The sequence below is a fragment of the Typopeltis vanoorti genome, chromosome 2 (genome assembly GCF_054136105.1).
Source record: "Typopeltis vanoorti isolate ZY-2024b chromosome 2, IOZ_Tvanoo_1.0, whole genome shotgun sequence".
NCBI lineage: Eukaryota > Metazoa > Arthropoda > Arachnida > Uropygi > Thelyphonidae > Typopeltis > Typopeltis vanoorti.
This window is the reverse complement of record NC_143550.1, coordinates 87016266-87028330: the sequence shown is the minus strand read 5'-3', so window position 1 is coordinate 87028330 and position 12065 is coordinate 87016266. Positions and strand designations below refer to the sequence as shown.

The window sequence follows — 12065 nt, the reverse complement described above, 5'->3', positions numbered from 1 at the left end:
AACTAGGATCCAGAGTTGGGTTGACAACAATGGTATTATCTTTGATGGACAGCATGGATTTGCTAAAGGGAGGTCATGTTTTAGTAATCTATTTACTTATTACATGACTGTTTCCTAGGGCAGGAGAAGGATACACAGTAATATATACTTAGATTTCACAAAGGCTTTTGATAGAGTGGCTCATAATAAATTGATAGTCAAACTGGAGTGGATGGGGTTAGATATTAGATTAGTGAAATGGATTGAAGACTGGCTATCTGATAGGTATAAACAAGTTGTGTATGGGGGAGCGATATCAAGGAAAAGGAAAGTCACTAGTGGAGCACCTCGGGGGGCCTGTTTTGGGGACATTACTGTTTAACTTGTATATTAACAATATAGATGAAGATTTGGATGGAGATATTGTTTGCAGGTGATGCAAAGTTGGGACGAACCATGAAGAGTAGTGAAGATATGGCTTTACAAGAAGACTTGAATAAATTGAGTGATTGGGCACAGAAATGGAGATGTGAGTTCAATGTTGCAAAATGTAAGGTTTTAAAATTTGGAAAACAAAGATGGGATGCAGAATTTATGCTTGGTGAGGATATATTGTTGGAGGTGGAAGAAATAAGAGATCTGGGGGTGATAGTGGATAAGGATCTGAAATTTAGGGGACACACAGCCAAAATTGTGAAGACAACACAAAGGCTTCTGGGAATGAATACGGAGGACACTGACTTGTAGAAGTAGGGAGATTCTTATTCCTTTGTATAAGGCTTTGATTAGGCCACACATGGATTATTGTGGCCAGATTTGGTCACCTGGTTTTCAGAAGGATGAAGAGATGTTGGAAAGGGTCCAAAAGTCACTGACTAAGGTAGTTTCTGTCCTCTGGAATGTCGAGTATGAGGAAAGATTGAGAAGATGCAATTTAAAGTCTGGTGGACAGGAAGAAGAGGGGAGATATGATAGAGACCTACAAGTTGGTAAGGGGTTGTTATAGGATCAATGCTGGAGAAGTTATACAGAAAATAGTGGGAGAGCGGGGGAGCACCAGAGGTCATCCGTGAAAACTATATAAAGAAATTGTGAGTATGGGAGTGAGAGGCAGGTTTTTCTCATGCAGAGTTGTAAATGATTGGAATTCCTTGAGAGTGTGGTGTCTGCAAAGAGTTTGAATGTGTTCAAGGCAAGGTATGATGAGCTGTGTGTGTGTGTGTGTGTGTGATAAAAGGACTTCTCAGATGAGTCTTTGACTTCAAGAGGTCTTGGGATAATAATAATAATAATAATTAGACAAAAATGAAATTAATGCTAAAACTGGTAAGAGATGAGGTCAAAAGCAACAATAAATACTTTTTTATTTGTTGCTAATGAATTAATATTTAGTATAGTTAGATTTAGTTACAGTAACCAACTGTTAATTTTTATTTTAATAAAATATTATTATTATTATTATTATTTTATCAAATCAGAGAGTGGAAACCATTTTAACCATTCACTTGTTTGTATCACTATATATTTTATATAACAAAATGTTATACATATATGAGAAGACAAGAATAGATCACATATTTCTTGTGTCAGTCATATACAACTCCATCTGTAAGTATTAGAATTCAAAAAAATAAATTTTCAATAATAATTACTAATTCATTATACGCAGGAATAAGAAGTGTTAATTAGGATGACCTCTCAAAATTGGGAAAGTTTAAGACAATTGTTCTTGTTGTGGCCAGCTCCATGAATGTGGGTTTCGCAACTGTTTATACAGTCTTTCAAGTAAAAAAATTACTTTTGTGCAAGACTCTAGGTTTTATTCCAATGAATTCTATGCCTAGTAGATAAGGCATGGATGGCAATACCAGACTTAATCAGATTCATGAAGTAAAATATCATTCATTTTGAGATTCATTTAAATTAATCACAGCTGAACAATCCATCTGTTCATAATAACAAAAGGGCTGTATGAGCACGAGATTCTGTAACCTCAAGGATGAGAAAGTGGAGGACATTTATCTTTCAGAAAGTCTAGTAAGGAATTTAATTTCTGAAAAGGATGAAAAGAAACTTGTAGGTTAATTTGGTAGAGAAGTCAGACAATTCTTTCTGACATTCCAATACATATGGAATGGAAATTCTAGAAACCTGCTTTGCTAATCTTTCTTCTCTCTCATTCTGTTTTTTTAATAACCAAGCAAAGCTAATCTCATGCTACATGAGATTAGCTTTGCTTACACATACTTGAATGCTAACAAGGTGACTTGATCTTGTAATTTCTATATTTAATATGATTCTTCTACTAATACTATCTATTCACATTTTTCACATGAAAGGATAAGGGTGAAATTCTGCCTCTTTACAAGGCCTTGAAGAAACTTGGGTGTGTTAAAAGAAGGTACTAGAGCTGTAGCACAAACTGAATAAGAATTCAGCAATAGGGACTGATAGGATATCAGCATGGGTGCTAAAAGAGCATTCAGATGAATTGGCTATTCCTTTGACAGGTTGTTTATTATGAGTCTCAGAACAGGGAAGATTCTGCAGGAATGGTAAGAATGTATGGTAATCCAATTGCACAAGGGTGGTGCAAAGACCAATGTATCCAGCTATCAACCAATCAATATCTCAAGAGTGGTGGTGAAGATTTTGGAAAAATTGGCTAGGGCTCACTTTCAGAAATGGGTTGACAGTGAATTTCTACTTTGCAATGAATAAAACATGCTACAGTCATGTTTTACAACTTGCTCACATTCTATAATATTCATTTTACATTCATTTTACACAGCATGGAAAACTGTTGCATAAATTGGAGAATATGGGTTTGGACCATAAAATATTAGCGTGGATAAGAGAATGGCTGACTGACAGATCAAAAAGTGGTATTAGAGGGATATAAGTCTGTAAGATTTAAGGTGATTAGTAGTGTACCAATAATCACTCCTTGGTCCACTGTTATTCAATCTATATGTTAATGATATTGGGAAGGATTTGACAGGTGACATACAGATATTTGCTGATGATGCAAAGATAGATAGGGTAATCAGGAATGCTGCTGATATGCAATACTTACAGAATGATTTGAATAGGCTGAAATTGTGGGCATGGGAAAATAAGTGTCAGTAAATGCAAAGTAGTGTATTTTGGTGTGATTAGACATCCAATCATATTATGTTGGTGGGATTATGCTAGAAGAAACTGATCAGGGTAGGGATCATGGAGTTTTAGTACATAGAAAGTTGAAGTTCAGGGGGGCCATGTAGCAAAGATTGCAAATACAATTCAAAAGATAATTGCAATGCCGAAATGAACTTTCATATGTAAAGATAAGAATGTCATTTTGCCTCTTTACAGGGCCTTGATAAGATCTCGTCTGGACTATTGTGCACAGTTCTGGTCTCCTGGTTTCCGTTGTGATTCTGATACAGTAGAGAGACAGTGCAACGGAATGTTAAAAATGATATCAGGATTGTGGAATACTGATTATGAAGACAGATGGAGAATTTGTAGACTGCAGACACTAGCAAACAGGACAAAGAGGGGTAATATGATTGAGACTTACAAACTTCTTCTGAAAGGGTCATACAGGATAAGAATGAATGCCACTAAGAAGTGGGTGAGGGCTAGATTTTCTCTCATATGGCAGTGCATAATTGAAATGGATTGCCACTGGATTTTGAGTGTGATGATCTCATGAATAAGTATGATAGCCTTCCTCGATAAGTCCTCGACTCCCTGGTGGTCTCTCTTAATAATAATATTCACTTCCCTAATTTTTCCCAGAACATCTATTCACTCCCCTAATTTTTCTCTAGGAACTTGACCTTGTAATTTCTATATTTAATATGATTCTGCCACTAATACTATCTGTTAACTGGCATAATTTTTTTTAGGACAGAGTTCTGAGAAAAATTAGGGAAGTGAATAGATGGTATTATTTCATTTCTAACCCAGTTCTCAGATCCATAAGTTAAAACTGATTTGGACACCGTCTTGTATAGGTTTAGTTTTGATTATTTATTCATTTGAATCTTCACCTCACCAGTGCTGCTTATTCAGTTATCCATTTCTGTATTTAATTTGTCGTCTTCACTATAATTTGTGATTAAATGGCCGATATGTGCTACAGGTTTTGTAGGATGTAGCTGAAGTTTGTAGTGTTCTTGTTATGTCATTTTACTGCTGATTTTCTTGCAACATTTATTACATCAGTTAGTCAATTTCATTAAGGAATCCTGCAGACTTGTCTTGGGTTTATTTAAGAGTATAACATCATCTGCATAAACTGCAGAACTGAGATTAACATATACAATTTTGATAACAGGTTTAATTCAACTTTTCATAATATGATTTATATAAATAATGAATAACAGTGTAAAGAATGTGCAACTTCCACCTGATTTTGCATCAAACCATTTCGCTGCACCTCTAAATTCTGATTGATGACTTACAACTGAAATAGAGGCTATGCATTGCTCAATATAATGTGTCCTGTTTACACCATATAATTGTAGTGTTTTGAATAGCTTGGCATCCTGTTATATACCTTTTCCAAACTACGAAACTTAAATACAGATCTTTATTATACTGCCATAATCATCATCATCATCATCAAATTCCTGCCATGTACCCTCAAGGGGTGTACAGGATATGACAGTACTACATGAAAAAATTACATCATTACTAACTTCCTATCTACAATTTTCCTCCAAATCAGTCTGTTACTTGTCAAGACTCCAACATTATCAGATCTTATATTTCTATCGTCTAAGGCACTTTGTACCGTATCAATCCACCTATATCTTGGTCTTCCTCTGGGTCGTTTTCCTGCCAACCTGGCAGAGAACACTTGTTTTGCTAATCTTTCCTCTCCCATTCTATTTAAGTGACCATACCATCTGAGATTAGTTCTGCTAACGCATTCCTGGATGCTGACAATGTCAAGTTCTTTCCTAATATCCTCATTTTTAATATGATATTGCCATTGATGCCATCTGTTCACGCCTCTAATCTTTCTCAGAACTCTCATATCTGCGGTCTCTAGTCTTTGGTCAAGTGTTTTACTTCTGACCCAGCTCTCAGATCCATAAGTTAAAATTGGTTTGAACACAGTCTTGTATTCAGCTAATTTAGTGTTCCGACTAATTTCTTTCTTATTCCATATGAATTTATTCAATTGACTTCCCACGATACCAGCTTTGCTGATTCTGTTGTCTATTTCTATATTTAGTTTACCATCTTCAGTAAAAATTGTGCCTAAGTAGCTGAAATGTTTTACTTGTTCCACAGGTTCTCCATTCACAACACAGTTGACATTTTCAATGATTCTGCCTATTTTCATTGTCTTTGTCTTTTTATTGCTGACCTTCATACCATATCTATTACAACAGCTATTCAATTTAGCCATAATTGCTGCCATAAAAGCCATAATATTGCCATAATTTCTTGTCTTAAAGTGAAAAGCTGATCCTAATAACTTGGAGAGGAAACCAGTTTGTTCTTCTCCAAATTTCTCTTTCCTAATTTTTCTTAGCCTATTCTCAAATATGCTTGCATAAATCTTATCTGGAATAATTAGTAAAGATATTCTTCTGTAATTCTCACATGTAGTTTTATTTCATCTTTTATAGATTGGTGCAATGAAAGTTGAAGTACTATTATCTGGAATTCGACTTCTGACCATATCTTGAATTATGCAATACAGCCACTGTAAAATTTGTATACCTCCATATTTGAGCAAGCTGTGGTCAAATATCATCTTTGCCAACAGCCTTTCCACATTTCATGCTTCCGATGGCCTTTTATACCTCAAGTATTGTTATGTACTTCTGACTGCACTCCTCTGGAATATTTTCTACCACCATTCTGTTATTTCTTGTTTCATTTAATAATCTTTCAAAATCATTACATCAAACATCTAGGATATCTTTACCTTCAATTTTATGTCATCTTTATCATCTTGGATTCCTTCCTTTAACAGTGTATTCTCCCTCCATTTCTAAGGTTTTTTTCAATGGCCTTTATGATCGCTCGAAAGGAGAGAGGAGGTGTGTGTGTGGAGGGGGAGGATTAGATGGGAACACATCATACCACTAATTAATCCAGAAACTGTTTCACATCATTATGCTTTATTATAATCCTTGAATTTTCTGTGGTATATATTTATTATCTCTTAGAAGAGTAATGGACTACTTATGTATAATTGAAGAATCGTCTTTCTTTTATTCCAATAGCCTAGGTCCCAGGCATAATATTTGAAAGTAGAAAAATGAGATATTGCAATCTGGAAGATGGGATTCAAAGTTTTAAAGTGTTTTTTTAAATGTTTTTATTTTTATAAGGAAAATTATTCATTCACAATTTTTATTTCAATATCTAAATCAAATCATTAACAAACACTACTAATTTTTTAATAAAAAAATATATATGTCTTAGAAAAACATTTCTCTTCATTATAATAAATTATAATGAAGTTTCAAGTTTTCATCTCTTTCAATCTGAATCCCAACAGCTTGTCCAAAGTTGATTGAAGTTTAAAGTTTACAGTTGGAAAACTTCAAAACATAATTTTAATTTTTTGTTGTTGTTGATGTTGTTTTGCTTTTAATTATATTCCAAAAGCTAACATATTTCAGAGGAAATAAATATTGGTTGCTAAGGAATTTTTATTATAAAAGTGTTGATATAAGAGTGATATCGTAATTAGTGAATATTAGATTTGTCTTCTTGTTTAGAAACAGAACATAATGGAGAGGGATAAGTTTTCATTCTTAGAGATGCATTAAAACAACTGAAGCACAAATCACTGCGAGCAATATAATCATGAATTTTAGATTTTTAATTATAAAAATGTATATTGCTATAATTTTAATAATGACTGGCATTCGTTATTTAAATTCAAATATTCCACACAGTGATTCAAATAAATAAGGAGTAGGTTATTTTGTTTTGTTTTACTTATTAAGCATTATTATTTATTTTTTACATTTTAAATAAGTTAATTATTTAGAATTACAAAGAGCTTATCACTAAATGTTCATCATTGTTTGCAAGACCACTCACTCATCCAATGAAATAATCATTTCAATTGTACTTAATATTAAGGCTAAATTCCTAATGTTTTGCCCTTTCAGAATTAAAATCTAATCTAATAACTTTTTCTTTTTAATAGGATAACCTGCATTACTAACTAATGTACTGCTACTATAATAATATGTTTAAATACCACAAATAATCATAACAATATCTTAAGAATAACTTATACAATTAACTCTCACTATAGCAAACACCACTGTAGTGAACTCACTCACTCATTCTAATAAAAAACTATTGGAATTACAGTAGGTTCCAAGCAATAGCATATCAAGGTGATTCTAAAAGAAGTTTACTATAGAAAATCATCCACTATAGCAAACTACTTCATTGGTTCCTTTGAGTTCAATATAGTGAGAGTTATCTGTAATTTACATCACAACAGATAACATGAACTTACTTTATATAAGTTTTCTAAACATAAAAGGAATGCTCCGTGCCCAAATCTGTAATAAATAAGATTGAGATAAAAAAATTCTATAATAAATTTAGTTATAATTATTTATAAAATAAGAAATTTCACTGCTTCTACCAAACAATTTTTCTGCACTTAACTGTAATTCTGTGGTCTCATAAGTCTAATTTCCTCATATTTATTCTAATAGATAAACTATTTCCTAAATTATGTTTTCTGTCAAAAGCATTCGAAATATATGATATATTTATAATACAGATATTCTCAGACATTTCTGTACTGCACATGAGTATTTCAGTGCAGAACAGACATAACTGTATTATGCAGCAATAAAATATCTAAGCAAATTTGAGTGTTTGTGAGAACTGATAAATGCTGGTAATCTGCCTAAGAAATATGCCAAAGATATATACATAAAACTGCAAAATTTCACCCCACTCTCCTCCTTCAGTAACAAAGAACTGAGAAGTCTAAACTCTGTAATAAGGGTGGAGATCATAAGTGCTAAGAACTATATTATTTTAAACATAAGAACAGTTTTAAACAGAAATAAAGTGCCGAAATTTATATGTATCCCTGGATCCAGAATTGAGTGATCTGGTTTTGTTTCCATTAAAGAATTATATGATGAGATGTGTAGGATTGCTTAATGGTCAAAGCTAGATAACTGGGAGATAATTTTTATATAGCCTGTAAGGAATGTAGACAAGTGATCAGGATTTCTGATCCAATGTCCAAACCTCATCCTCACATTCACATGGTATTCCTCATTATTATTACTGCACAGAAATCTCCATGGAGTCAGAAAACTCATCATGAGAGATCAGACAATGCCTTTCATACTTCTCTTTGAACACATTCTGACTAAGCACTCACAACAGACTCTGGCAACCTATTCCACTCATTCACTACTCTCCAAGTGAAAAATCTAGTCCTGATGCCATTAGAGTTAGTAGATATCTACCTAGATAGTAAACAAACAAAAAGAGACTAGGAATTTGGGATTTGGGCCAACCAAATTGTATTCTGTGAAACCTATAAACTGTATTGTAACTGGAGCACTCTTCAGCTGAACATGGCATTTGCTGTTTTACCAGGAAACCAGAGAAAGTGAAAAGTCATCAATGAAAAGTAATGGAAAAGCCTCTGAGTTTTCAGAGCAATTAAGGAAATATCACATCAACATGACTAGACTTACTGAGATGAGGATAAACAAAGGTGAGGTGCTTCTAAATAATAACCATATAAGATTTATATTTGGACAACAGTGATCAGAGAAATTAAAGATTAGTGATAAGAGTTATTAGAGAGAGTGTGTGTTGATATAAAGAAAAAGGAAAAGATGGTTCTTGTTGGAGACCAAAACAACAGCAGCATACATGATGTGTAATCCAATTTTAACTTAAGAATCTGAAAGTTGGGGTAGAAATAAAACTTAAATGAAAAACTAGAGCCCAGAGACTTGTGACTTAATTGATGGCCTGTTGGCAAAATTTGCTCTCTAACCAACAAGCTATAGTTCAAATAACACCATGGGCATGAACCTTTGTGATGGCAGGAGATGAATTTCATTGTCTGATATGATACTATTGTCCTGCTAACTGGAGGCCCGAGTGACTCTTGATCAAAATTCCATGTTTGGTCTCTAGAGCATGGTTTCTGGATTATGTAAAATGCTAAATAAAAAAAGAATAGAAAAAAAAAAAAAAAAAAAAAAAAACTTAGCACATCCATAGTACTAATGTATTATAGGTTTTACAACTTTTGTAGGTGGGAGTCACAAAATAAAAAAAAATTGGAAAGCAAAGAAGTATTTGCATATGAGAAAGCATGCATAGATCTAAGGTACTAATCTAAGATTATATACATTCACTTAATCCTGCAGAGGTCACGGCTGATCTGACAGATACAAACAAATTGTTTAATATAAATATTCTTACACATATCTAGTGTATAGCTTGGAGGTCACGAGTAGCTGCGCATGCATATATTACGAGTGATATTCCACACTGTTTATGTGGTCAGTTTTGGTTTAATACGTGTTATGTAAAGGTGTGTGATATTTCATAGTAAATTGTATCTGAGAGATACCGTGACCTCAGATGTCAGCATAGTATTGGTTTAGTGGTTTTTTTTTTAAATTTTTTTTTATTATTTACTTTGAAAATGGCTGGAAAAATATATCGATTGGTAATCCACCAGATGTTGAAGAGATTCAGTGATTTTGTTATTCAAGTCCGATGATGAGAATGATAGAGTCGAATGCAAAAGTGATAATTAATAGTAAATTGTATCTGAGAGATACCGCAAACTCTGATGTCAGTATAGTATTGGTTTACTTGTTGTATTTTTCTTTGTTTCTTTGTTCAATAATTTCTAGATTGTAACTGAAAATAAATAAATCATTATGTATTATATTTGCAGTGTTTTTTTTTTTTTAAGTTTTATCGCATTTTAGCACAGACTAATAATGAATATCTCTCTCAGATACACGCTGCAATTTTTTTGACAGCAACCTCTGCAGGGTTAAACAAAATCTAAGAGAAAAAAATTGAAAAACATATGTTTGATGACAGATAAAGATAACAGATAAGCTTAGGTGTTGACGGTTATTCATGACTTGTTTTTCACGGTATTAACAACACCACAAACACTTTTATCAACAAAGATGCTTTATTAATGCTTATATTTTGCTGATTTTCAACTCAGCATCATCAGAGCACAACACACTTGTAAACGCGACAGTGAGTGAGTGAAACAATATAATTGCAATGAAATATAAGCATTAATAAAACATCTTTGTTGATAAAAGTGTTTGTGGTGTTGTTAATACCGTGAAAAATAAGTCATGGACAGATAAAGAAAAAAAATTGAAGATGAAGATGAAGATTTAGGGAGATTGATGCCTAATTGACTGACAGTACTGAAGACTTGAAAAATTACAGATTAATTTGAAAGAAAATCACTGGTTCTATACATCTTTTGAGGGTATTTTTCGGAAATGATGATGATGATACATGATATTCCCACCTTTTTTTTTTTTTTTCAGTTAGTAATCACAGGAAGTTAAAATACAGCATAAACTTCACAAACTTATAAGTATAAATATAATTTTATCAAAACAGAAAAGGAACACAATACATGACAAAATTCTTTTATAATCAAGCGAGATGTAATGCTTATTGACATTTATAAAATTATTATAGTCTACAGACTGACACCTTTTCTTCAGTAAAAATCAGATATTATTAACCAAATCTGACAACTCTACAGTAAAAAGTAATGAAATATTATGCTAATACATCGGTTTGCTTATTTTTTTTAAAAAAAAAAAGTACTGGTAGAGAGAGAGAAGAGGAACAGATGTCAGGACTGACAAGAAAAAAGTAATAAATTTTAATGCATGAGAGTTGAATTAAAAATAAGACACTTGGACAGATGAAGAATGTAGAACACATTCTTCATCTGTTCAAGTGTCTTATTTTACAGTAGGAAAATTAGGGAAGTGAACAAATGGTATGAATAGCAAAATATTAAAAATAAATATTTCAAAAGTGAACATAACATGATTAATAATTTAGAATGTGTAAGACTAATCTGAGGAAGGGGACATAATCATTTAAAGAGAATAGAAGATGAAAGATTTGAAGTAAAATGGACAGTAAAGAAAAAAAAAGCAAACACAAAGTTCAAAATTAAAATGCATTGATGCAGTTAGTATAGACTTAGACAACATGAAACATCCAACTGTAGATATTATAAATAAATATAATAAAATCATTGTTTGGAGTATAATAGCATCCTATACATATCAGGAGATGCTGCTGGTTTGGAGGATAATTATTAATAGAAAGCTATCATCATATATGATAGCTTTGGTTGTTGGTTGTCTATGATGGTTGTCTATCATGACAATATGGATAATAATTCTTTCTACATAGTGTTATATGTTTGTCAATTGTGTTTATTCTCTGGATGATTTTCTGACTTGCAAGATGAAAAGTCTCCAGAAAGAAAAAAACATGTGAAATCTGTATGAGACCATTCAGTTAATTCAACTTCAAAAAAGTCATAAAAATTTTTCACATTGAAAAATTCTTTCACTCATGACACCATGATATAATTAAAGGAGCTATGCAAAGGAGTGATCATCACTAGCATAATTAAAATATATACCCTTGGAAATGGCACCTGCTTCCATAACTCTAGACCACCAGAAGAAAGCTCGCTATAGACGTGATGCTAGTCATCAACTAGCGGAACTTTTTCTAGACCTTTTTACAGCTAGTTCCCAAGCTGTCTCACACAGAGGCAAGTAAGGTTTTCATTTCATCTATGCAAATGAATAAAATCAAGCATAGAACTCACACTGTTTCAGATAATACTGGGCAATGGTTTCACACCTCTGTCAAACTTTAAAGATGAAGTCAACACTTCAAAACTAATGAAGCAGTTCCAATGGAGCGACATGCAAGTAGTCAGCATTGTCAGTGAGTGTGTTTACTGAATTGGCTAATATGCACTGTTATGGACATGCCAACAGAAATGCACATGAAGGATGTTGCATTTATCAAGA

At 32.8% G+C, this 12065-nt stretch overlaps 1 protein-coding gene across 4 annotated transcripts in view; it reads right to left on the bottom strand.

Annotated features, from left to right (window-relative positions):
• LOC150109227 (haloacid dehalogenase-like hydrolase domain-containing 5) overlaps positions 1 to 12065 on the bottom strand; it is a 52394-nt gene that overhangs the window by 17358 nt on the left and 22971 nt on the right. For all 4 annotated transcript variants that reach the window (XM_090406412.1, XM_090406428.1, XM_090406435.1 and 1 more), the window contains exon 7: positions 7475 to 7520. In XM_090406412.1, the coding sequence (XP_090262538.1) occupies positions 7475 to 7520 (46 nt within the window). The remainder of the gene's footprint in view (positions 1 to 7474; positions 7521 to 12065) is intronic.